This window comes from Anguilla rostrata, chromosome 13 (assembly GCF_018555375.3).
Source record: "Anguilla rostrata isolate EN2019 chromosome 13, ASM1855537v3, whole genome shotgun sequence".
NCBI lineage: Eukaryota > Metazoa > Chordata > Actinopteri > Anguilliformes > Anguillidae > Anguilla > Anguilla rostrata.
This window is the reverse complement of record NC_057945.1, coordinates 26,961,223-26,988,887: the sequence shown is the minus strand read 5'-3', so window position 1 is coordinate 26,988,887 and position 27,665 is coordinate 26,961,223. Positions and strand designations below refer to the sequence as shown.

The 27,665-nt window shown below is 44.3% G+C and overlaps 1 protein-coding gene across 10 annotated transcripts in view; it reads left to right on the top strand.

The window, feature by feature from the left end:
• Positions 1 to 27,665, top strand: part of magi1b (membrane associated guanylate kinase, WW and PDZ domain containing 1b) — a 126,321-nt gene that overhangs the window by 82,996 nt on the left and 15,660 nt on the right. For 5 of the 10 annotated variants that reach the window (XM_064304030.1, XM_064304028.1, XM_064304023.1 and 2 more), the window contains exons 3-14: positions 4,464 to 4,583; positions 6,605 to 6,811; positions 7,806 to 8,022; positions 8,947 to 9,029; positions 10,324 to 10,359; positions 12,305 to 12,362; positions 12,936 to 13,039; positions 13,796 to 13,915; positions 15,019 to 15,204; positions 15,405 to 16,028; positions 23,319 to 23,350; positions 25,581 to 25,827. In XM_064304030.1, the coding sequence (XP_064160100.1) occupies positions 4,464 to 4,583; positions 6,605 to 6,811; positions 7,806 to 8,022; positions 8,947 to 9,029; positions 10,324 to 10,359; positions 12,305 to 12,362; positions 12,936 to 13,039; positions 13,796 to 13,915; positions 15,019 to 15,204; positions 15,405 to 16,028; positions 23,319 to 23,350; positions 25,581 to 25,827 (2,034 nt within the window). The remainder of the gene's footprint in view (positions 1 to 4,463; positions 4,584 to 6,604; positions 6,812 to 7,805; positions 8,023 to 8,946; positions 9,030 to 10,323; positions 10,360 to 12,304; positions 12,363 to 12,935; positions 13,040 to 13,795; positions 13,916 to 15,018; positions 15,205 to 15,404; positions 16,029 to 23,318; positions 23,351 to 25,580; positions 25,828 to 27,665) is intronic. The other 5 variants (XM_064304029.1, XM_064304033.1, XM_064304027.1 and 2 more) reach the window with 4 other exon arrangements.

The following is a 27,665-nucleotide window of genomic DNA, read 5'->3' as shown; positions in this document are numbered from 1 at the left end:
CAATATGACACTGGACTGCTGTCATCTGGCCCTGAAAGAACAGTGCTTGGATGGTGCAACAAAGTCGATATTTTCATGGGAGATCATGTGAGAAACAAATTAAAAGAAGATTCACGCTTGTTTATTGAGGGGTTTTTTTCGGCTGTGTTTTTTTTTTTTTTTTGTCTTGTCTTGTCTTGTTTCAATTTATAGCAGATCGTCCTGCGCGTTTTTAAAAAGTTGAATGCTTTTAGAAGTTATTCCACAGCCACCCCCTGTAAGTGACATTTTTTGCATGAGTCAGCTAATTCCGCTGTTCCATGTATATATATATATATATTTTTTTTTTTTTTTTTTTAAGAATCTATTTATTCTTTCTGTATTTCTGAAGTGATATGATCAAGGATTTCCAGATCATAGCTTTAAATTGAGTCAGAATATTGTTCAAGGCATTGTCATCAGAAATGATCTTCCCCTCACCCCAGTGCAGAATCGTTCTGTGAGAATGAGCAACATTCCATTTCATAACATGAAACAATGCAGGAGTGGGCCTGCAACAGAGAAGTCATCAGAAGAAAGTCACATTTTTTTACACATGGTTTTATAATAATGAAGACACTTAACGAGTTACTTCTGCATTTAGGTATTATAATCATTAGGCATTACAAACCCAAATAAGTTTTAGTTATTCATTGGATGTACTGGCTTGGTAATGCTGTAATCCTCGCAGATCATTCAAGTAATGCAGTGCAACATTATTATTCCATTATTGCCCAAACTCAGCCTGAGGTAAACTGTGTTCTGAGCACATGGTGACTTACCATGTAGTGAGGAGGGCAATTATTCCAAATCTGTCCAAATCACTGAAAGAAGACCGATGCATCATGTCCGAATTGCTCGGAAGTCATATGGCACAACCCACCTGCAACAAGCATTAATGAAGAGTAAAGGTGGTATAAAATGGCAAGATTTCAATCGTGTTTTCGAGCTGTCAATCATCATGCACACCTCTGTCTGTGCCCTATGTATTCTTTTCTCTGAACTGAATCCATAGGAAATATCCTGCTTGTGTAACGTACCCCCGGAATACATCCTACACAATCATGAAGCCCACAGTACATTGTGTTACAGATATTTGTCTGCCTTGTCTGCTGCAGTTCATATACACACGCGTGCACACATGCACACACACACACACACACACACACACATAAATATGTAAATATAAAGAAGTGTTCAAAGTAGCACTCTTTTGTTGTTTTGTATAAAGGCAGTGTCTGGTATATCACTGCATCAGTGATTTATAGTCGCTGTCATTTGAAGGGCTAATAAAGAATATCTCTCATCTTGCAGAACTATTTTTATCAGCTCTCCTGTTATCAGCCATGTGATGCCATCAGGAGATCCAGGACCTTGTGAACAGTCTGTATTGAGTTTGCACTCATGGGAAAGCGTTTGTACATTCACCGTTTTCTCATTGATCTAACGGTGTTGCAGACCTTGAGGAGTGAGGTTACAGATTTATTTAGGTATGTCCTTATGGAAAAATAGCAGTATGTAATTAAACCGAGGTGTGACTTTTCCAGACTTATTAATTGACTGTAAATCCTGAGGAATTTTTCTCATTTCCAATTTTGTTTTTCTGTACTGAGTCCAGAACCATCTCTGCATATAAGCTTTCATGTCAGCAGCACATATCTTGTATTACTGGAGATGATGTGCACCTAATAAGTGTGCATGTGTGTGTGTGCATGCATGCATATATTTGTGAATGTCTTTTTGCAAAAGCTACCCAGGTGTTCATCTGCATATATAATTTCAGCTCAGCCATATGAGAGTTGAAGTGTTGTTTATTTTTAACATTTTTAAAACAATACCCAACTTCCCCAGTGTTCATCTTTCACCTTCCTTGTCTTTCAATAGGTCCGCTTAACTGAGAAATCTCTAAAATGTTTGAAATGGCAATACAAGAGAAGGAAATCTTTTGCAGAGTAAATTACTCACACCTGTAGCAGATTTAAGATAATTGCTGTTTATTTAGCATTGTACTGCACCACACCCTGTGTCTAGAATCCTTCCTTTTCATCATTTCATCAGTGGGCCCCTGGTGCTGTCAGCGCACTTGGGCAGTGGGAACTGTGGTCAGCCATAAAGTCATAACAATGCCGCTTCTCATTTCATGAAACACAGCAGTAAGTTTTGCCATGTGATCGATCAGGACCTCCTTTAATCCCATAAACTGAGACACTGATTCTGTTAACCTTGTGGCTGTGGTGTGGGAGGCATCCGAATCGGAGCGCTTGTCGCCCACAAGCGTTTTCCTACTCCCAGATGGTGAATGGAGATTATTCGCCAAGCATTCTGACAAACGTGGGTCCTGCCGTCATCCCTTCCTCATGACAAGACAGGTTCCGACTGCTTTCCCCGCTTCCCATTTTGGTGGTGTCGAGTATCCAGCCATCCACAATCAGTCTAGACAGCCTCTTTCTTCTCAGCGAAATAACTGTTCTGTACAAGGCTCTGTATTTGAGCTCACACACTCCTTTCTGTTGCAGTCTTTGTTGTGCCAAGTTAGTTTTTTCCAAAGAAATATAGTATTGGTTGGCCATTCTGGTTGTATCATTTCCTAGTTGAATGGCAAATCAAGATGTGAGAACCCAGGAATGTGCAGGTAAACTGAACAAAGCCATACAGAACGATAGAGGTCAGTGTGGTATTATAGAAGCCTCTAGTGTTATGCATACTTTCCTCTCTTTTGTAGAGGCTTTGGACTTGAAACAGTCTCATGCTAAAACTACTAAAATAGTCCCTAGTGCTGAGATATCTTGTAGCGCTGCAATTGTATATAGTGCTGAAATAATTTGCATGCTGTATTCCCCTTCATGCAAAAGTCACCCTGGGTGGATAGAATTGCATTGTTTTGTATTAGCGAGTGTGATTGTATCGCATCATGGGGCTAAGAGATGAACCTTGTTAAACTGAAGGGCAAAATACTGGATGCATTTGTACAGTCCAGAATAGGCTGTTGCTTTTGGTGTAATCTTTCATCTCCTGTTGGTGAATCTATTGTGTGGTGTCATGCAGGCAAAGATTTAATCAAACATTTGACTTTGTCATTGATGGGAGGTGATCCACAAAATGATAGCCATGGTCTCTATAGGCATTGGCCATCTCTCTCCGCTGCCAGTGATTGGTTGTGGCAGCTCTGACGGATGGGCTAAAGTTTTCATTTATGTCCAGCACCATAGAACAACAGTTAAAAGCCAAAATGTGATAGTTTGGTCTGACTTGCCAGTGGAAAGATAAGAGGGGTATTAAATTGATAAGGACTATGAGAGAGGTGAATGTAAAAAATTGGTCTTTTGATCCTGGGATTATTTTGTTCGCCCATGGAGTAGTTACCGCCATGACAGTGAGCAGTTGGCAGAGCAGGGGAAGTTCTGGGAGAGAGGAGAGGGCCAGCTATGGCCCCGCATCAATTAACATCACACTGCCCTACCAGCTTGTCCCCCCGACGAGATGCAAAGCAGTTTCACACAGAATTTACACTGATTGCTGACCTGTCAGGAGCCATTAGCACGTTGAGCACACAGGCCTTCACAGGCCAGACTGCTGAACCACCCAGAACATGCCCTCAGAATGCCTTCTGCATCATCATCCCTGATGGGTTCAGAGGTGCAACACGCCTACTCTGCCCCTGCTCTGTTGTGTTGTGTAGCGTGTCTCTCTCCTACTCTGTCTCCTAGGTCTCAGGTCCCATGGTGTTCATTGTTTCTGTCTTCTATTTTTGTCCATTGGGCAAAATAATATGGTTACCATTGATGATGTATTGGATGCTATATTTTGTTTTAGAGCTCAGTGCTTAAAGTGCTTAACCTACAGTATGACAGCTATTAATTTAACACTGGAGTGATCCAGGTAAACTGCTTCTCTCATTGGCCCCTTGCAGTATGCAAACCCAGAGCCCTGCAGTGTTTGCTTTTAAGTCATCTTGACTTCCTCAAGGAAAGGAGAGGACTGTACACCTTGATGAGCTATGCATTCAGATACTAGAAAGAAATTACACAATGCCCAAAAAGTTGTATTCCAACTGTATGTCATTCCTCCTCATACTTTTCCTCTCTTTTCCTTACTCTATTTGTACTGGTATGAAATGTATTTCATTGCATTATACTGCATCATGCTTCTTTGTTTTTAGTATTTCTATTGAGTGTATTGTATATTGTTTATTTTACAGCAAAACAGGCTGCTGAGTTCATCTCCTATTTCTTGAGGTTATCATCTCTTAGAATTTGGCTGACTCAGCCCTTTTTCAAAAGCAATATCTACATGCTTTATTAATGGCCCATTTAGTTATTCCAAATGATTCCTTCCTTCTGGTTGGACTGTATGTACCAGGAGTGCCAAGGTGCTTGTTTAATCAGAGAATGTGATTGGCTTTGCTTTCAGGGTAAACTAACCTTTCTCTCTGATTGACTCCTCAGGTACAACCCGCCCCCCACGTGACGGAGAGGTCCCTGGAGTAGATTACAACTTCCTGTCAGTAAATGACTTCTTGAACCTTGAACAGACTGGGACTCTTCTTGAAATAGGGACATATGACGGTAATACTTGCTGCAATAACACATCTTGTATTCATAATGTTGAGCCACCCTGATTTGAAGTGTGTCTCCTTAACCCTCATATTGCAGCTATGTGCTGGCTTTCGTTCACCATACTTAACTGCTGTGTTGATCTAATCACTATTCAATCCCAGCTAAATTCCAATTTCTTCCCCTGCCGTGAGACAAATAATGGTGAAGTATGAAAAGATGCGAAACGGCCACTAGATTGTGGCCCTAGTTATTCCCAATCCACTGATCTACCTGACCCAGTCAGCATTTTTATTTAGCTTTATGAATGAACTTAAGAATGCAGAGAAAGATGGATGGAACAGGTCTGATGCAATATTGGATTTCTTAACAGATTGACCCCAATGTAGATCCCAGATTGATGAAGGAAAAGACTGAAATGCATGGATTTATTACCAGTATAGAAAATGACCTCTGACTACAAGTAATGCATTCAGTTATTGATTAGAACCACCCATAAGCTGGTAATTTAATTCCAAATGTTTAAAGTGGACATGCTTTATGCTTTACCTGCAGTTTCACTCACACTGGTTACAGTTGTCCATGCATACAATACCATTGTGTGTGCGTGTGTCGTTGTGGTTGTGGTCATGGTTGTGAGTGTTCTTCTCTCACGGTCATTTTTCTGGTGCAGTAGAGTGGTGCAGCTTCATTAATTAGGCACCTTGTGTACAGTTTGGCTAACTCCTACAGTAAGAACAAGTGGGACATTGTGCATTCCTCTGACTGTCAAAAGCCTTTCTCCATAGTCAATATCCATCCCCTAATTGCAGCTATATTTCTCCAAACTGACATGTAGCCAGAGTGCAGTCCCTTTCACACAAATGGCCACCACTCCACATATCACATACCATATGACTCTCCCTGCAGGAAATGCCCTTAAACTGTCTATCCAAGCAATTCATCAGGCTACTTTATGCTGTGTTTATGTTGTGTTTACCAATACTACCAATACTTTGGTTTTGGGTTATGGTTAAACATTCAAGAGGTAAAGGGGAAAGTTTCTCTGGTTGTAATTGGCCACATGCATGCACGTCTTAGCATCCAAAATGTTGCTGTTTATAAGTAGCTTTAGTTTCACCAGGTACTGTTAGTTAATACAGATTTATTGATAAATTGATAACAAGTCATGGACAAGTGATTCTGCTTTCCCACAGTATTTGCTTCTCAATTTGAGGATAAGCAACAAGCTTTCTGCTAACCATGCCATTGAACTTGGAACAGTGGAATCCAGCATGTTTGCTTTTAGTATTATTTGATGAAAATGAGTTTGAAAGACAGATTCTTAAGTTACTTAAACATTGATAAGCAATTGCAGGGGTGTGAGGAAGTGAAGAAAGGTGAAGGGAGGCTTGGTTGAAATGCTTTGCGTCTTGGATTGGCAGGTAATATATGGCAGTAGGAGTTTATTTCAGTGCTGATTTGTCCTGAGGATGGAGAGAAAATATTGACAAGAGCAATCTAATCATGTCTGTTTTGCTGCTTCTAAAGCTGTAGATTTCAGTAAGCCACCCCAGTGCCCCCCCCCCACCTTCTTCTCAAAATATAGTGTGTGTGTGTGTATGTGTATGATCAATTTATTAGACTATCTACTCGGTAGCATCTATCTACAGTTGCAGTCTAAATTTCTCAAGAGAAAAAAGGTTTGGCAACAGCTGATCTCTAAAAATGGCAAACAGAATTCCCATTCATTGAAATTCATATTTAATGAGGTTGGGGGAAGAGCTTTCAGCCCTGCTGTTCTGTCAATTTTACATGCTCGCTGCTCTTAAACAATGGCACTTCGCATTTTCTCATCCTTTTTTAAAATGGTAAATGAATTCCGTTCTGAATCCAAATGGCTACTTTCCACACCCTACTTTCCAATAAAACGCACTTAGAGGCCAAAGTATATTTTGTGTGTTCTCTCTCATCTGCTGACTACATTTAAAAAAAAAAAGGCTACTCCTCCATCTCTCCTTTTTCTAAAGATGCTAATATGCCCTGTTGCCTAGGTAACTATTATGGTACACCCAAGCCACCAAGCCAGCCCCCCAGTGGGAAAGTGACTACCAGTGATGCTTTGCAAGACAGCCTTCCTGGCTCCCAGCACTCCACACCCAAGCGTTCCAAGTCCTACAATGACATGCAAAATGCTGGATTAGTGCCTGTGGAGAACGACGATGACGACGAATTCCCTGAAATGAACAGCAGTTTTACAGGTACCGCCGCGCCGCCGTCGCGTCGCGTGCTTGGCGCTCGCGGGGCGCCTTTGTGACGCTTGCGCAGTTTTTAATGACAAATAACACTGCCATCTGGCTGCTGTGTGAGATGTGCAGGCCCGCGTGCTCATTCAGCTTTAGGGGCCTCCGTGCGACAGCTTTTCTGCTAGTGGCCAAGGGCTACAGTAAACAGCGTTTATGCGAGGAGTAAAATGTAAGATCATTTGGCTTTCGGGCATGATTTTAAAATTTTGGTTTGATGCTTAAAAATGACTTATTGTGTATAATGCATCTACTGTATGCGGTTAGATTTTAATGCAGAGCTGTATCATTTTGCTCTCTTGCCCTTAATTTTAATTGTAGACTGGAGGAGACCTTGTTTTGGCACGTTATTAGGATAAATTATCCATATAATGGGGGTATTTTGTTTATGTATTGTGTCCACTCTATAATGAAAATATTAATAATACTGACAACAGGTTGATTTCTTACGAAGGGAGGTATCCATAGACTCACTGTGCACAATGTTATTTTTAGTGGTTTTAGTAGTTTAAGCTACATGCTATGTACAGGGTATATTGAAAGTGAGGACACATTATATAATACTATATAAAATGTAAGCACATTATGTTCAGGAAACAGGAAACACAGTGGTGTCTATTTGTTCACTGGGGGGAGGCAGTTGTCAGATGTTGATTCCCTACTTATGAGCCCTGCTTCTCAGACAGCCAGGTGTTGATGAGGGTGTTAGTGGCATTGATCACCCGTAGGGAGAGAGTGGCTGATTTCCTGGTGGGAGGGGCTCTGAAATTGCCCCTCCCCCTCAGGCCTGGCATTGCACCCTGTGGCAGGAGGCAGGGTGTTGGAGGGAGGGGTCTGGACAGCAGACATATATATATATATGTATAGCCAGTTGAATGTTATGTATTTACTGTCACTGGCCCAAGGAGGCAGTCAGTGTCAATCTTCAGCTCTGTTCCTCTGTGTTCCCCAGGAGACTCAAGTGAACCAGACGAGCACCCCACCGTGCGGCCGTACCTCTACCGCGAGAACGCTCCCTCCTACGATCACAACAACGCCTCGTCATCAATCACGGACAGCTCCCAGCAGACGCACCCCCACCTTCATCCTCCTGAGGAGGACCCTCTCGGACCTCTGCCCGACAGCTGGGAGATGGCCTACACCGAGACCGGAGAGGTCTACTACATAGAGTACGTACACGGCCCGCCCATCACCCTCTGCAGAGCGGCTCCTGCCAGGGAAGAATGTGCCACTGCAATTAGCATTAAAAAGTGTATTTCAAATAGCGTATATAGCCCTCTCCCTTCAGCCTCTATAATGCAGACAATGCAGATAAAGCTGTCACTTCCAAACGAGTCATTCAAGGTTTCTATAGGATATTAGGTTGTTTGTGACTTCTGCTCTTCGCAATTAACCTTGTTTCTGTTGAGACATGAAATTGCTCCAGCTTCTACACAGTGTAAATGCTGTTCCCATCCCCTAATGCAGCAGTCCTAAGGGAGTGCTTGCTTCCCTGCATGTACTGTTAGCTCTTTCCAACCTTTATTTCACCCCCTCAGTCCCTTCTAAACCTCTCAACATCCATGTGATTGTCTTCTTTGTCTGTCATGTCCACAGTAGCACTTCACATTGTACAGTGCATACATGCGATGTCCTTGTCATCCTGAGTGGGCTTGCACTGGGGGAAAAAATAGATATATTTTAAAGTGCATGCCCTTGATCTCTGGGAATGTTAATTTCAGGCTATGTTCTAAGTCAGAGAAAATAGTGCATTCCCGTACTTTAATTCAGCAGAAAGGGCTCAGTCATTTCAGCCAAGTGGTGTGTGAGAAGGAGACCGTGGCTCTGAAATATAGTTTTTCCTACAAGATGTTTATGTGTGTATGTGCACATGGCAAATGTTGGATATAGCTTTATGGCCGTGTTTAAATATTGCCATAAAAAAATGTGATAAAATTTAGTAACAACTTGGTGATTATGGAACGCCGCCGGCCCACATAAATGTATTTTTAATGATTTTTTAAGTGGTAGTTTCTTTTTTGTCTGTGTAGTATTATGAAAATTTTTTTCATGCTGTATTTTATTGCACCGCTGTCCTCTGCTTCTTTTTGTAGCCACAACACAAAGACGACATCCTGGATCGACCCTCGGGCCCTGGACAAGCCACAGAAACCGCTGGAGGAATGTGAAGACGATGGTAGGGCCTGTCGTACCGTATCCTCACGCTAGCTTCACCAGAAACGCATGCACAAACACACACACACACACAATCATTTCCTGAGTGCGTTTGCAGGTTGGGATTGTGAGACCTCCAGCAGGCCACAGGTGGCGCCCTTGAGCTTCAGGAGTCTCAGTTTGACTTATGAGCGAGATGTCCCGAAAGCCTCAAGGACCGGCTGGATTATTCGCATCGTCTACCATAAATAAATAATGCCTTCTTTACAGAAGCGCGACCGCCCACAGAAAATGCTGTGGATTAGAAAATGCGGTGCTATCTGAATTACTGGCAGGCAGAATGCTCTTTACTCCTGACCCCCCGTGTTTTTTTGTCACTTCTTATAAAAAAAGAGCCGATCTGATTGGAGACGTATCTGTGATGAAGAGGAGCATTATGGGCAGTAAGAAGCCCTTCAGCAGCGAGAGGACAAACGATTACTCACAGGAATGATGGGGTACAGAGAGCGTATAAATATGCCCCCAGTGGAAGGTCTTGGAACAGCCTTCTCGTTTCATCTTAAAAATCAATTATTTAGATAACTAGACATTGGAGATAGGAAATTCTGTATGCAAAACATTGCCATTTTGAGAATGCAATTCTCAATAACTTTAACACAATCGCTTTAATCCTTGGTCTCACATTTTCAAGAGGAATCATGTTATTACCAACCTACGGTTGAACAAAAACAAAATGATAGAAATTAATATTTATAATAGTAGTATGTTGTCTCTTCATTATGTACATATATTTTATATATGTTTGTGTGTATTCGTTCATTGCTTTCACAAGTGAGGCATAGAAAGGATTTAATACAGGAAAGGCTTGATTTCTTATGCGTCTGATTTCCTGCTAAATGAAAGCCCTTCCTTTTCCCTCTACACTGCCATCACTGCAAGATCTGGAACAGTGCCACCTACTGGCTACTTGGGACACATCCCTTTAAGTGTACTAATTGCTGTTAAATCCACTTTCAGTTTGCATCAATCAGTGTGTGACAATAACAGGTTATTTATGTGTTTTTGTTTTCTTCCTGTCCAATAGCCACCCTAATTGTTGAATATGTTCCCATCTGACCAGTTAAAATTGCTGCTTGAGTTGCTATGGGTTCAAACGCTATTAAATATTTAAATATTTCCCCCTGCATTGTGCTGCTTACTGATGGCTTTGCTAAAAGCTTGTTCTTGAATCTCACACTATCCTACCCTTGCTTCCTTATCCCTCTCTCCTTATCTCTGATTGGCTCTGCTCATTTGCTGTCTTTCGCTTGGAGAAGAAGGCGTACACACTGAGGAACTGGACAATGAGTTAGGTAGGTACTTCTCATCCCATTGCCTTTGCTATGGCATGCTTTGCAAGCTATGCATGCATGCGCTCTCCCCCACCTGCCTCACTCCTGGCAGTTTGATTGAGCTGTGCACATTATCTTTCTTTTTCTTTTTTGTTTGTTTATTTTGGTAGCATCACAAATGAATAAGGATAATATGCCTTTTTAATTGCAATTTAAGTTTGTCCCCAATATGGTTTGCGATGTACATTTTTGGTAAAATGTGGTATGTGCATGATATTATTTGGATGTGCTTAATATTATGGTCTGAAGTGTAATTTGTAAGTGAACATTTATTGAATCTGCCCGTTATTTTGCTTTGTTTCTGTGAGGGAACATATTTTAGTTATGCTGCAGTACTACCCATTTGATTATACATCACTTCTTTACACTGGAGCTTGATAATGCACTTTTGTTTTAATTCTGCTATTTTGGGTGGTATTGGTTTACGGTGCAAAGGATTCTCAGTAAATCTCATTGCTAAGAGTATCATTTGGCTTGCTGGTTAGTTGTTTGTGTATTTAGACAGAGGCAACCTGTCTAGGAAATGCCTGGTCGATAAATATTGATCATGAAAATTGAAACATTGCAGAAGCACAATTACTGTATGCGCATAAATGCGTCAAACGGGCTAAAGATTAAAATGAGATGCAGTTTGTCTTCCAGCTCCCCTCTGAACCAAAATGTGGAGGAGCGCTTTCTTAACAAATGCAGGGTTTATCTTACAATAGCCATTTAGCAAGACCTGCTGTCTTTTTTGGCTGTCCGTAGCTTAGTGTATTTACTGGCAATCCTTAGACAATAGGCAGTTCCAGTTACAAAAATTGAAGCCAGTATCACATTTGTAGTAATTTTCTCTTGGCCAAATAGATTTTTCAAAAGTTATTTCCAGACCCCTCCCCCTCAATCAAGTAATTGTTTACTATAACAAATGTGTTGCTTGAAGAATGTGACAGAGTTGAATTTGTGTGTGTGCATGCGTGTGTGCATGTGTGTGGTATGCATGTGTTTTACCTGATTTGGCTGATATCTAATGAAATGGAAATATCAAGGATGAACCATGAATACAGAAGAAAATTTACTTGTTTACTGAACGGTTCTGTTTCTGAATAAATGAATAGCAAAAGTAATCTATGGGAATTGTCTCGCTTTGTGTAATTTTCTGGAAGTCTCATGTCAGTTTTGCATCTATATTGCAAGATTGGCCGTTGTTTTAGTTATGCATTTAACAAAAAGGACAGCAGCTCTGACCTCTGCCTCTCTCATAAAGACTTTATAGTGCTTCTGCAAATTATTATTCAGACTATTAGCAAAATGAAATACTCATGTTGAGCAGGCAGTGAGGGCAATGTATGTTTTAGTTCCTCATGTGCAAGTACAGCTTGGGCAGAAAATGGTTCTGTATTTTCTGTATAATCACAAACTATTTGTGTAGCTTTTCACTCTGAAACTCCTCACTCCACGCTCTGTGTGTGCCAGGATTTCAAAAATAAAAAAATAATAATAAACTTACAAAACTCCCCTCAGCATAGTGTCTGAGCCAACAAATGTCTGTTTGTCTATAAAGGCTCAGGTGCTGGGAGGGTTTAAACAGATGGAAGCACTTATTGGAAATCTGGTTTCTGAGTACAATTTTACTGGCTTTCCCTCCAAAATCATTTCTGTAGCCCATTGCAGCTGGAGGAAGGACTAGGCTTATCAACAGAGAAAATGAACTTGTTTTCCTCTGGCATTCTGTATTTCTAGTCCTACTCATATGATAGAAACATAAGTTCAGAAGATTACCTGTCTGATAACAAATTGAAATTGAAATAAAATCAGCATCTGGTGACTCGTGTATATCAGTGTCAGACTCCCTAACCTTACAGCTATGCTTATGAAAGTCTGCACATAGTATTTACTTTATTGTCTGGCATCTTCTTTCTTGTAGAACTGCCATCCGGATGGGAAAAGATAGAGGATCCAGTGTATGGAGTATATTATGTAGAGTAAGTATCTCTCCTCACTGAATTTGTCCAAGTCAGTATGAAACAGAGGACCTGTATAATAGGTGAGCTAGAGGAGTCAAATAGCTGAGTGTGTGCTGTTTCATTGGTGCTCAGGGACTATTTAACATTTCGTTAAATGTAGGCCATCTCGCCTCTCTTGTCATTTGGTAATATTTAGTTCTTCTTCCCAATGGATGTCCTGCAGTCTGAACATGGATTGAAAGGCATACCAATGTTTTGATGCTGTTCAAAGCAGTACCTCTGAGGCTAAAAATAATATTTGTCTTTTAGATGTGTATATTATTGCTGTATAATTGCATACCTTTTTAGTAAACATGGATTGTAATGTCATAACCCTCTTTTCCTGAAGCAGCACTTTGTTATGATTGTCTTGCATTGATGTGCCTGCCTTTTGCTGTCATTTGGTCTGCCCTTGTTTTCCACCGCTGGTGAGATTTAAGAGCCTCTGTGCCAGAGACACTGTCAGGTAGCGTGTACACTGATTTATCAATGTCTCAATAAATCTCCTTCTGTCTCTATCTCTCTCTCGCTCTCTCTCTCTCTCTCCCCCAGTCACATAAACAGGAAGACACAGTATGAAAACCCCATACTAGAAGCCAAACGGAAAAAACAACTTGAGCAGCAACAGCCACCAGAAGGTGAGCGGTACATTCAAGGTTCGTTTCCAGCCAGACATGGCGTCATTTCTTTCTTTTTTCATGTTCGTGAATGTCTCGTCTGTCATTTTGTGTTGATGTGCACCAATATATGAAGTTAAAATCATTGGACATTTTTTTATTCATTTCAAGGCATTGACAGGCATTATTTGATCAACCAAGTTTTGTTTGTCACTTTACTATTCAGAATTCCAAGTGCTTATATGCCATAATGGAGGATCCAAAGGAAACCTAACAAAATGTTTTATTATTTAAAAAGCATTTTAATTCCCTGTCCTTGATGTATATAATGCAATAATTTATAATTGATCTTCTGTATTGATTAAATGTATATGCACTGGACTACCAACTAATTCATTATTGTGTGATTAAACATTATGATTGCCTTGTTAAAACATTTGAACTGCTACCTATGTAAGCCTCATTGCTTGTATTGGATATCTGCAAGTCCAGTCTTGAGAGGAGGTTGTATCCCTAATGGATACTTCTGCTGATTCTATTGACTGCAAAACTGTCCAATGAGGTGGAGATGAGACTTGATGACCTGATGACATTTTCTCAGTGAAGCACAATTCACTTTTTAAGTCAGTCTCTGTTTTTTGATTGTGTGTACAAAGAATAAAGCTTTGATTTGTATGTGCCCAACGTTTGTTCTGAAACAGTTTAACATGCTGTCATGCAGTGTTTCAGTCAGCCTTTATGTAAGAAATAAGGGTGTTCAGCTCGCTAAAAAGGCCAGTTCCATCGTTCTTGCAGAATGGATCGAGGGGCACTCATCTGCAGGAGCTCCGCTTGCCACCTATGCCACGAACCACCAGGAGACATACCGGGACCCCGTGGCTGCCCCCCCACTGCCACCCCCACTGGGGTCAAAACGTTAGTGTCCTGTGTCTCGTTACGCCTCACAACAGCCCGCGTTTACACAGCGATCAGCTTGTCTCATCACCCATCCAAATGTGGCCTAAAATAAGCTCTTCTTGTGAAATAGCACAATTATGCAATTTTCACAGCAGGAATTCGAGAGCCTTTGTAGATTTGCCAAAGTCATTGATGTATATGCGAACAGACTCTCAATTCACTGATGCTTTCACCTAAAAGTCAGCCAGATCATTAAATTAACATGTAAATATGCGCACATGGATGCACACATAAACACACAAACACACACACATGCTCGCACACACAGACACACACACACACACACACACACATACATGCATACACTAGCAGGAGGAAAAACACAAATCATTTAAGTAATCATTTAAATTAGTGTAGGAACGTTTTATGTTTCCATACAATGTGATTTATGTGTTGGTACCACTCAAACCTGCTATTGGTTTGCAGCCAACCACCTTACTGTCCAGGCTGTCCAATGTTTGGATCTGGTTGCATCGATAAGATAAATGATGTCAGGGCTTCTTACTCCCAGTCGATGAAGAAGGTCTGGGTTCAAGGTCTGTCTGAAGGATCAGGCTTGGATTACAAGCATGAGTAGGCCATATTTTATAAAATGGGCTTAGCCTGTATTTTCCCAAGATGAATTCATTCAGTGTCCTGTTGCTATCAGAGATGTATGTTGTGTTGAATGGTTGTGAGGGCTACCACCATATGCATTGTGAGCTCCTGTATGAGGTACGGACTTTCTGCAGATGTTGGCATTATAGCATCGGTTCCTGAAAAACAGGTAGTTATTCTCAGTGTCACCAGAACAGGTGGTCCTAACCTGAACCTCCATTTGCAGTCACTGTCACACCTCATGTGTTTGTCAGTCTCCAGGGTGATATATGTGCTGGTCCAGAGTGTATGTGTGCTAATGGCACATCATGATGAATATGATGCACATCGTCTCAGTTGCTGTCGACTGCATTTGACTCCTGTGCTCCATCAACACTCAGTGTGCCTGATGAGAAAACCGCCCCCAACTGCCGTGCGAATGGTAATGCGATGTCTGCATTACACCTGTTGTTTTCTGGCTCCAGGAGGCAAAGCCTTCTTCACGCGGAATCCGGCCGAGCTGAATGGGACCTTCATCCACACCAAACTCAAGAAAAGCCGACGAGGGTTCGGGTTCACTGTGGTGGGCGGGGACGAGCCCGACGAGTTCCTACAAATCAAGAGTTTGGTTCTAGATGGGCCTGCTGCTCTGGACGGGAAGATGGAGACTGGTAGGTGGCTTGCTTTAATTTTTGTGTATTTAATAAAAAATGTATTCAGTCAGGTTATCTAGGATGACTGAGATGTTATGCGTGTATCTAGCTGGGTAGTTGAATAAGCAGTCATTGACTGTGTAGTGATTGCCTAGCCTTCCCTCGGGTAGCTCCTTCCACACCTTCATTTTCATGTATGTAATTGGGCTTTCTTGCAGGTGACGTCATTGTGAGCGTGAACGATACCTGTGTCCTGGGATATACGCACGCCCAGGTGGTGAAAATCTTTCAGTCCATTCCCATTGGCTCCATGGTGGACCTTGAACTGTGCCGGGGCTACCCTCTTCCCTTTGACCCCGATGACCCCAACACGAGCCTTGTGACCTCGGTTGCCATTGTGGACAAGGAGCCCATCATCGTCAATGGGCAGGAGAGCTACGACTCGCCTTCCAGCCACGGCAGCCAGGCCGCCAACAGCATGAACGGGGCCAAGGAGCCACGGCCCTACAGCCCCTCGGCCGAAGTGTCCTCCAACGGCTCGCACGCCTACCCCAGCGACGTGGTGACGCTGGCGTCCTCCATCGCCACCCAGCCCGAGCTTATCACCGTCCACATGGAGAAGGGCGACAAGGGCTTTGGGTTCACCATCGCTGACAGCCCCGGCGGGGGCGGCCAGAGGGTCAAGCAGATAGTGGACTACCCCCGCTGCCGGGGTTTGAAGGAGGGGGACATTATCGTGGAGGTGAACAAGAGGAACGTTCAGAGCATGACTCACAACCAAGTGGTGGACATGCTGAGCAAGTGCCCCAAAGGAAGTGAGGTCACCATGCTGGTGCAGAGAGGTGGGTCTTAATCGATTTGTGGGTGGTGGGAAAGTGGACGGGGATTATTTTGATGAGAGTGATGGCTGGAGGCTGCTCTGTGTGAGTTCTCCTCATGAATATGGAGGCTGCTGCTGCTCAGTGTCCTCCTGAGATGACTTCCAGTTTCGCTGTTTGTCTGCTATTGTTCCTTTGGGAAGGGCAGCCAGAATGGGAGGTGTCAGTACTGAGCTTAATAAGGAGTTCAGGTAGCCCTGTAGCTTCCATATCTGGGTGCACGGATCACGCTCTCTGCATCTCTGAAGGCCACACGCACGTTTGCAAAGGTACAAGCACTAGAGCTTTTCACGTGCGTTTGCCCATGTACCTGTGTGTGCATGCCTTTGAAATAAATGCACTGTTTAAGATTACATGGAGAGAGGTTACTGAGCTTTGACTGGCAGACTTTCACAAAGGAGTGAATGTGTTGAACAGCCTGAAAAGGAGAAAGCCATTGAACTGAGGCTTTATTCACTTGGTCACGAAGGCCTTGGATGCCGCTGCACAGGAAGCTAATTTCACTCTGTGAAATGCATGATTAAACTCTTTCCGTGGAAGAACCGTTTTTTTTGCTGGCATTCTAGGTTGTTAATTTGATGAATTTACAATCCAACAGCTCCTTATCTGCTCTGTAATTAAGCGATTGCAATAGCAGAAGTAAATTGGTGCACCTCTGACAAACGGGAAGGTCAGACTCGCTTGTTTTATTAACGATTCCCAGGAGAGGTTGGGACACTTACGAGACTGTGAAACGTTCTGCTGAAAATGCTCTGTTGGTTTATAAGGAGGGTCAGTATAAATGAATGTTGTGAGTATAGAACCACACTTGAACCACACAAATGGCTGCCATGCCAGTACATTTGGATGATTTCCTGCTTGGCATTGGGGGAGTGAAGAGACACTCTGTGGGAGGTGGCAGTCATGTTATCACATAAGGGCTTCCATCAACAGTCAGCTTTCCAAGTTGCACTGGTCTTTAGGTTTTTAAAACAGACTTTCTTCCCACGGTCACCATCACTAGTGTCATCGACTGGCAAGTTAGCAAAGCCAACTGGAGGAAGCTTTAGCAGCTCCGATTGTGGCAAACTCAGAGAGCCACACCTTGCTCCCCCAATATTGCTAAAGTAGTTGTGATCAGTGCCAAAGATGCCTGTTATTTTTGTCCTAGAACCTTCTAAAAAGTCTAGATTGAGTCTGAAAAATAAATGTCCACCAAGGGACACCCTTGATCAAGGCTTTTGATATCGCAGAGCCTGAATGGGCTTCCTGTATATTCGCTGTCTGCCACAGAGCCAGGCAACATCCAATGGGAGAGGATCCCTTTCTCCATCTTCTCTATATTACATGCGCATGCTGGGAGCATGCAGTCAGTTCCCCCATGAGGCAGAGTAAATATAGCTCTTATTCCTCCCTGTTCCAGTAAAGGGGGGTGCACAGAGTAGAGGGGACAAGCTGACTTTGGATATCTGACATGTTAAGGCAAAGGGAGCATATGGAGTAAGTGGGCTGTGGCAGCTGCTTCTGGTCTATAGCAGAGCTGTGACTTTGCTCACTTGCATGACAGAGGCTATAGGCTACAGAAGGTCAGGTTCAAGGGGGTCTTGGATGTTGCTCAAAGAAGCCCTGGGGGCCTCAGTGGCTGTCTCTGAAGAACAGATTTAAATCAGTATAAGCCTCAATGGGTTACAGTCATTCTTGCTGTGATCCACTGAGGTGATAGATACGCAGACATTGCACATTGGTGCTACCGTTTCCCCGCATCAATGAGTGACTCCAGGACATTGGGTGCTGATTCGGTCCTTTGGGTTTCATTTTTTTTTCTTTCTAATTTCACAGAGGATGATCATGTCGGAAAGCCCTGTATGGCCTAAACTCCTCTCTATGGGCAGTGAATAACGCCAATGTGTGAATGTTTCAAACGTTTTGAAAGGAGCTTATCCTTTTCTGATCAGTCTCTGTTGAGAGTGAAATATACAACCTGAGGGTTCAGCTTTAGGCCCAGTTGGTTTCCCTTGTGCAGTGCCATTGCATTAGCCCTGACAGAAACATAGTCTTGTGCCTTCGATACAGCGTCAGCCCTGTATTTGACAGAAGGTCGAGTCAAGTGTTAAACAGATGATGAGGCACTGTGATCATGAGCTAACCGGAGTAGGTCTCAACGCTCCCTCTCATTGGCACCAGGAGCTCAGTGGCCAACGCAAGTCAGACATGTCAAAGCCATACATTTCCCCTCAAATGTAGCCCTTTGCATAATTGCATAAAGGCTGAAGAGACGTTGATTATGTTCTTCAGTCTCACACTGTTCAATGGATAAGGCGCCCTGGGGTGAATGGGATCTAGTTGGGTGCTTTAATTACTCTTCCTGCTCTCTACTTGGGTTTAATTGCTGCTCTTGATGTTGTGTATTGTTCCTGTCCATGCTAAATCGTCACAAGTCAATTTGCGGGCAGGCAATTGGAATTCTTTGTCTGGAAGCCTGAGAAGAGCACCGTAACTGGTAGAAACTTGCGACAGTTTTTGTTTTTTTTAATCCTTGGAATATGCTTCTTTCTCTGGGCATACACACACTCATCCTTAATGCCTATGTATCATGGCACATGCCCCTTACCTGGGAATACACAGTGAAATGCCAGACGAACAAAAACATGCAAGTCTGTCAAAACATTGGTGATTTGGGAGAGAGACGACTGAGGAACTGTCAGGATTGCATCATGGTGGAATCCACTCCTCCTCCAGTCTCACGCAAAGCAGAAGGGTTTCATCTTTAAAAAATGTCGTTTTCTTAACCGTGATTGAAAGCACACTGGGACATGTTCTTATCTTTCCGCTGCCATGTGACATAAAGTTAAAATATCATCGTCCTCTTTGTGCTGGAGCTGGTGCTGTCTTCTATAATTATTCACCTTAGTATATTTAATTTTTTTCCATTGTTGTCTGGGTGTCAGGATGCACTGGCATAATTAATATATGCATCCAAAAGGCTTTACCTTGTTATTATTTATTTTGAAAGCAGCTCCATATAGGTCTAAATGTCATCATTATTCCAGCAGAATGTGGTATGGAAATCCAGACATCCATTGTGGCTCCAGTTATCACTGGCACACAGATAACATGGACGGAATACCCAAACAGTAGACCTCAACAGTCCAATAGCTTTGATCATATCTTATAAATGGCACCCATTAATGCAATTTAGCCCTCTGCAGAAATTAAATGCCATATTCATGACTACAGATTTCTACCCATCATGCCCTGTGTTAGCAGAAGAAGGTTATCTGCTGAAAACAATGTGGTCCCTCGGATAATTATTTACAGCAAGGACTCGTGGCGACAGCGACCGCTCCTCCGAAGCAATAGAGGGAGTGTAGTGCAGAATGTTGCAGTGCCTTAGTGGCTGGATTTAAAGGCCTCATTTCTGTATCTGTACTTCATTATACAGTGATGCCTGAGCTTAAAGCCCCCTCATGGGGAAAGAGACGGAAGGTCAAATAAAACACACAGGGGACTGCATTGAAGTGACTGTCAAGCGGTGTCCTCCACAAAAAGATGCAGGTTGGATTACCCGCCCTTTATCGCGGCTCTGTTCATTTGGATTTCTGGCAGAGAGTGCTGTTAGCACTGCAGCTCAGACTGACTGTCCTCTTCTGCCAAATGGACATTTTAAATCATACCTGTGACTTTATCAGAGACGCATGGTCGCTCCTGTATCCCAGCCCAGTGGCACAGCCATTTCATCTTATCTATAACCGAAGATGCATTTATGACAGATTTGTAAATGGCTTTCCTGTCCCAATAAAATTGAGCATTCTCTTCTCAGAATGTACAAATATCGCCAGGGAAAAAAGAGAAACAACAATAACAAATGCCACAGATGAGGGAATTGATTCACTGTACTGGAAGGACATCTGCATGTGTCATGTTAAATTTGCTGAAAAGCAATTCAGTAGACATGCAGAAATAATGAACAGTAAAGCAGACTATTAAGACAATGTCAGTCATTCCTAAATGGATGCATAGTCTCTGCTGGTATTTGAGTCACTCAAGGTGAGCTCCACGCCTTGCCACACACCTTTAAAGCCCTGAGGCGAGTGCTATATCTTGGCGATCTGGCCTTCCCTTGTTTCCATGACAATGGTCTGCAGCACTGCAGTGGGGCTCTCCTATGAGTACAGGAAGGGGGGTGAAATCCACCCCCCTCTCCCCTAGAACACCATTGTAGGACACAGAGAGACAAAGGAAGCGGCCTTCTGGTTCTCTGGTACGGTAGCGAACAGCCTCACACAACAGTACCACAATATGCATTCAAGTAGAAAAAATAATTCAGATCGGTGAAAGAAATCATGAGAGAGGGGGGTTGTGGGTTTTGCGCATGTGCGTGTGTGTGTGTGTACACGCAGGCATGTGTCTATGCATGTGTGTTCGCGCACACATTTGCACGTTTGTGTGTGTCTGTGTATTGCTGTGTCCATGCGTGCATTTGCATGTGCGTGTGTGTTAGGTCACAGCAGCTAGGGGAGGTGGTGGTTGTGGTGGTGAGAAGGCTCTAGCATGCCTGTCTCGCAACGTTCACTAAGTGGGCGTTTAGTACTGGTCTGTTTGCCTTTCCACTGAGTGCTTGCCAGCATTGCAACTTCTCCTGTGCCAAACATACGGGGGGGGGGACTTTAAAAAGTCTTCAAAACTTGTTAATTACATCTTTCAAAGAACATAAGAATGTAAGTTTATAAGATGGGTAAAATATTTCTGTGTATAATGTCACTGTGAGGCGGGCTTCGTGGTTGCCAAGAGACCGTCTGTCGCTCCCTGTGTGCTTGTCTGTCTGTTTTCGATGACAGATGGGCCAGTCAGTCGGAATCTGTCCTTCTGAGCCCTGGCGAGGGAGGGGGGCCCTTTCCCCCCGCTGTACATGATAATCTGACCATTAATAGCTTCCATTTAGTGTCCGCTGGGTTTGACACGTTTCAGGCCAGGGCAAGCAGCTCCTCCCCATGGTAACTGGCAAGCCACTGTCACACTCCATTATGCCCCCAAATCCAAGCAGTCCTTTTGTCCGTTTTGGCTCGAGCTTCCCTGTTTCAGTCACATTGCACACCTTCCCAGAAAAAGGCACATTCCCCCGGCACTTCCTTCCCAAGTTCTGGTCAGCTGTGACCCTGTGTATCCACAGTGATCAATCTGAGCCATTAAACTGAACGGAAATAGATTGTGTTTTAATAAGGAATGTCACACAGAGTATTCTTGTATTTCCTCCAAAAACAAGAAAAAATAAAAAGAAATATGAGACACATGTGGGGGGGAAAAAGGACTGAGAAACATTTAAACTGTGCGCGCACGCACACGAGCGGCTCTTTGTGTTATGGATCACATTAGAACATAAGATGCCACTGGCTGCATTTTCCTGTGAGAGCAATTAGAGGAGGAGTCTGCAATAAAAAAAATGCGTGCACAGTTCGGTTGGAGGGTCTGGCATCCTCGCGCATGCTCCTCTCTGTCTCCGCTGCCCTTACAATCAGAGCAGCACATTGGGGTTAGATAGACTGAGTGATTTTTCTGTTGTTTCTGTTTTTGATGTTATGCTATGTGGTCCCATGCAGCAGGCTCACTGCAGCCTTCCTTTTCCTCTTACAGCAATCTGTTTTGGAACATGAATTCCCACATATTCTATGCATTTATTTATATGCATATACTACATATAAACATATATGTATGTTTATCTGTATATTGTTTATATATAGCATACACACACGCACATTTATAGTACATAAACTGTATTTCGGAGCCTGTCGTTGAGCCAACCCCCTGATTTAAAGGAAGTGAAATGAATTATACATCATGCCGTGCTGCAGCATGCAGCAGAAAGTTTTAACATTTAATGGCTACTGCTGGCTTGGCTGAGAGAGGACTGCAGATAGAGCAGGAGATTATCTGCGTGAGGCTGCTGATCAGGAGCAGCGTGAGGGCTCGTAATGACAAGCACACGTGTGTAAAAACGCCTGTGGAGCTGTACCACTGGGGGGGTGGGAGGCACATTCAAACAGATGCTAGTGAAGTAAACGTGACATTAAAAGCGTTTTCACGGGCGGGGCGAGCGGTGGGGGTGGGGGGGGGGGGCGTACTGAATTTGTTTATCAGCTGTGTGGAATCCATCATTTATTGTTTGCGCGTAGAATTATTACGGCAGAAACGGTTGCTGCCCCGGGCGCTCAGTATAAGGACGTTTAGGATGGGCTAAGGTCCGAGCGTGCCCTTCCTAAACGCTCTGAACAAGGCTGTTTTTTTCCACTGCTGTGGGTTGACATGCGTTTTAATTGGCCATAAAAACGCGTTCCTGTCTGTATCATAAATACAGGCAAGTGGTTTAACATTGTGCTGTTTTCCCACATGGTGAGGTTGTGGGACACATTTTTGTGCCAGTGGAATCATAAATATGGCCTGGTTCAGTATGTACCATTTTTTAATATTCTAGCAGGGGGCTTATGGGCTTCTGTATTAATATATCAGGGCATCATTTCTGTAGGCTCCATAAGACCAGCTTCCAATTTATCAGAGATAAAAAGAGGAGTAGGTGTGTGCGTGTGTAGTAGTACGAACGAGGGGGTGGAGATGGGGGGAGCGAGAGAGAGAGAGAGAGAGAGAGAGACAGCGAGAGAGAGGGGGAGCGAGAGAGAGAGGGAGAGAGAGAAGAGTGAGGAAGGGCTAGCAATGCACAGTGAAGGGAGGAGGGGGAGGCTGAAAGAAAACGGAGAGAGCGCGAGAGCAAAAGCAAGATCCTCTTCTCGATGCACAAGCCTTCAACGGACGTGTCACTCGGAGAACAGCCGCTGGAAGATGGTCTCAGTAAGCGGGGGACTGGAATTAGCCTTTCATTTAATTGGGGACGGGGGGGGGGTGATGGGGGTTGGGGTGACGGGGACGGGGGGTCTCGTTAGCTTCCTCTCCGTGCGTGACCGTTGAGGTTTGGTCCCTGAGCGTTCCGTCCTCGCGAGCTGGGAAGGTCCGCTGTGGGTCTGGGCAGCCTTTCAGGGTCTGCAGCAGCAGTCACCACCGCTAATGCAGATCGATCTCCCGCCCCCTCTAATCCCACAGGAGCGCGAGCGCTAACTCGGGCTCTGGCGGGCGGGCTGCGGCGGCTCTCCGCTGGTCCGGTGCCGGAGCGCCTGCCCCCCCGGCTTGGGGCTGACGTTCTTGTGGTGAAGGTGGGATATTTGCAAACCCCTAATTAACGGTTTTTCTCTCCCTCTCTCCCTCTCCTCTCCTGCTGCGGCTTTTTAGGGGTGGTGCCGGCGAAGAAGAGCCCAAAGCTGGTGAGTACCGAAGTGCGCCTGCCGCGGCGAGCTGTTTAGAAGGCACGAGCGTGTTCCTCCAGGCTTCTGTCACTCGCTCGACGCCACGGTCGAGGTTCGGGGCGCTGATCAGCTGACTGAGGGGGCAGAGTGCACGCGTGACTGGAATTGCCTCTGCTCTTTTATAGCATCCCCCATCGCACAAAGCTTCCTTAATGAGGACCTGGGGAACAAAATGCCACAGCAGGCCAGGCCCTGGGCACCATGGGAATGCTTTTTGTGTCAGTCATACTGCACCTTAAGTGCAAGGATTGAATTGTGCAGCTTTTCCTTTTCCTGATGCGCTCTGCCATTGCGATATGTAGCTGATCCACGATCTGCATGTTTACCCACATCACATCTAGCCAAGTGACGCTTGGTAACTACAGGACAGTGAGGTTCTATTCAAATTACAGAATTACAGAATTTTCACACATTTATATCTAGTCTTCTTTTTTTATTATTCAAATCTGCTGGAAATTTGGGAATTCCATAATTAGTGCAGAGGTTTTTCATTTGCAGTGTATTTGAAAAAGAAACGCACTGTAGTAAGTGTCATTGGGCTGGGTCTGGAGGATAGTTGTCCACATAAGGTATTTGGCAAAGAAAAACAATTGCGGGAGATACCAGACTTTGTATGTATGTGTGTCTGTGTCGTCTGTGTTTGTGTCTGTGTACATGCGTGCATTCGTGTGTGTGCATGTGTGCGTGTACGCGTGTGTCTGTTTTTTTATGAGAAGGAAAGACAGGAATGGAGTGTACAGTACCGTGTAGGCTTGTAGAGAGATGGGGTGGAGTGTTTTTCTAGTTCCTGTGCAGTAGACGTATTGCCTGAGTGAAATGTGGGAGCTTTAAGTGCATATGTGGGGTGGGTGGCTATGTGTGCTATTTGAGAGTCAACATAACATGTGGCTCTATTTCTCCATTTTCAGTATGGCATAAAAGTGTATGTGGCATATTTTGACAGAACTGTGTTTGCATGTCTCCATGTGCACAGAATGTAAAATTACTGTGTGTTCATATGTCCATGTGTATAAATATGTATGTGCATGTGTCGTGTCTGAGTGTGTGTGTGTCTCTGTGTGCATGTGTATGCATGTGTGGGTTTTGAGGTGGGCGTCCAACCTTTCACCTAAATGGCAGTTAGAATTCAGAACCTGGTACTAAGTCTGAAAAAAACCCTCTCTGCTCTATTCATCCTTTCCTCTCCTCCTCTGTGTGTGGTGGTATTTATCTTATTGCTGGGGGCAATGGTCACAAGTCACATGACTCTTTGAGGGTGAAGGGATTCGGGGGACTGACTCTGGACCAGTGTCACGTTCAATTAAGTGTTTGCTGGAAAAGCTGGCTTTGTGCTCAGCGCTGTTTCATAGAAATGTCAGCCTAGATGTTGCTGTGCGTCAGACTCTGGAATTCTGCCTTTGGTGAAGCACACCCAATATGTGCTCAGAATCTCCTCTCGTATACATTGGGGAACACGCTGCCTGCAAATGTATTCCCTCCGGAGCTGAACAAAAAGAGTATGCACTTTTATTATTAGAGTTTTTATTCTTTCTTTTAGAACAGGACATGATGAGGGATCTTAAATGGATAATTATGCTTTATGTGCACATACGGAATACATTTCCTACTAAAACCAATGGCTTTGATTAAATATGAATCTGATGGAGTATAATTAGGCTTCTGTGCCACTTAAAGGGACTTACTCTGCTTAGTAAACCGTGGCTGTGTTTTGTAATGCAAACTCACCTTGAGCAGACTGAGCTCTCCCAGCACCATTCAGAGGAAAGACAGCCAATATCTTGTGAGGCATAATGTCTTATGGCTTTTAGGGCATGATTATTATTGTCATGAAACACAATACAGGAAAAGTGGAAGTACTAAACAAGGCTTTGGGATTCTGTGTACGTCAGTGCTGGCTCTTTATTGGCTGGCGTGTGTCTGCAGGCATACAGGCGACAGGCTGAGGTTTCAGAACAGTGAGGATGAAAAGAACAACCACGTTTGCTGATGACTATCATTACTTTTGTTCTCTTTCTCTCTCTTGCTCTCTCTCATTCTGCCCCTTGTACTTTCTCCCTCACTCTGTCTTTCCATCTCTCTTTCTCGTATATCCTCCTCTCTCCTCTTCTGTCTTTCACCTTATATCCTTATCTGTTCCCCCTCGCTCTCCTTCTTAACGACTCTCTCTCTCTCTCTCCCCGGTACGCAGCAGCAGTTGGAAAGGAAGGACAGTCAGAACAGCTCTCAGCACAGCGTCTCCAGCCAGCGCAGCGCGCGTATGGACTCGCCCGTACACGCGGCCCAGCCCCTGCCCGCCGAGAGCGCCCCGCCCCCGCCCCCCGTCCAGCCACTGCCCAGCCTGCCTGCTCCCCAGGAGCCCGGAGATGGCACCACCCAGAAGAAGCCAGACCCCTTCAAAATCTGGGCCCAGTCCCGGAGCATGTATGAAAGTAGGCGTAAGTATAATGAGTTTTGGTGTGGGCTATTCCAGGCTTGCCCCTTTCCTGTCGGGTTCATGCTGCTCTTCCTGTTGGCTTCACACTGCTGCTCTGGGGATTCCTACTGAGGCTGGGTGAGGACGTTCTTGGGATGCCATTCCTTCCCTACCTGGAGTTCATGTTTTATGTGTTTTACTCCCTTCCTCACATTTTAAGAGGTCCTTTTGTTTGGAACATTGTGTTGACTGTCTTTGTGAAAGCTTTGAGGAGAGCTTATACAGTGGAGAGCACACACAGCTGTTCAGGGAGTGAAAGCAATGCAGAGCAGCCATGAGCTTCCTGAATCAGAGCAGCCATGAGCTTCCTGAATCAGAGCAGCCAAGAGCTTCCTGAATCGCAGTGGCTATGAACTTCCTGGACCACTCAACCCTATTTCTGTGTTAGAGCAGCGAGCCATGCCTGCCATGTTTAGGCATGACATTCCGTCTTCACTATCCTGCAAATACCCAAGTCAGCAGTCAGGGAGGTAACAGGAGAATTTAGATTGTGCTCTGATCTGGTATTACATGCTCTTGTCAATCTCGTTGTACGCTTGCATAATTACCAGTCGACCATTAGACAGTAGACCAGGAGACCCGGTGGCCTGCTTTAGTGAACATGGGGGAATACTGCCAGAGCCTTGCTCCAAATGCACCACTCTGTGGCCCTGTAGCAGCCATTTCCAGAAAAGGGATGGAGCTGTAACCCACTGAAAAAGTCACGTAGGGTTTCCCTGTGGCGGCCATTTTGTCTATCGCCGGGGAAGCGCACGGGCCGCTGCCTCGCCATGATTGGTAGACCGGCCAACTCTCACTCCCTGCTCCGAGCTGATTCTGCCATTAGTCCCTGACCTCCCAGGGAGTGCTGGTCCATGGCCCGTGAGTGACAGCCAAGGCCTGGACGCCGTGCGCGGACTATTGATGCGCTCAGCAGATTGCAGCCCAGGCTGTTGCCCCTCTCCTCCGTCCTGCCGCCCCTCGGTAGGTTCGCAGAAGTGGGGCACGCGTGTGCGTGTGCGCTTGCGTGTGTGCGTGTGCATGTGCACGCATGCTGCATACTTATCAGTTCCTATGCTGCTGGTTGAGCCTCCTCAGGGACCCCCTCCACCCTGGAGGACTCATTCACACCCCCAGGCTATGTGGTGTCGATCTGCCAGCAACTGCAGCTGCCTTTCCCTCCGCCATGTGACACATGAGGACCGCCCCCCCCCCCACAAAAAACTGCCTCGCAGAAGAGACTTCTGTCTGTCTGGGTCTCACCTGCATAAATAAAGGATGCACTTAAAAAAAATTGTTTTTGTATTTTGAGCTCCATAAGAGCACAACAAAGGCAAAATACTTCATAGGTGAGCCATCTTTTATCACTGGTCCAGGATACCACATGATCAGTATCTGTGGCTTGAAGGTTGAAACGGGGACTTTCCCTCTTTGTGTTCCTCAGGCGTTTTGGCTCAGTTTCTCGTGACCCTGAAGTGCAGTGACATTTATCTGGTGCTGTTTTCAGCCACAAGGGCACACAGAAGGGCTAAGCCAGCCTCGGTGGCTAAATACATGTGCAGGAATAGAAGGTCATTGAATTCCAAGTGAAGGAGTCCAGAAAAATTCACTGGAGAATTTAGGAGTTTAGCCTCCAATCTAAATTTGGATGTACAGCATTACTGTTCAGGAAAAGGATTGGAGATCATAGCTCAATGTTAACATAACTTTATAATTTATTTTTCTTTTAACTGCATTGTAACTTTGCTTATAATGTCATTATCATGATTATTGTAATTATCTCTCCTGCTTACACACTTCACATGAAAGGAACATCACAGT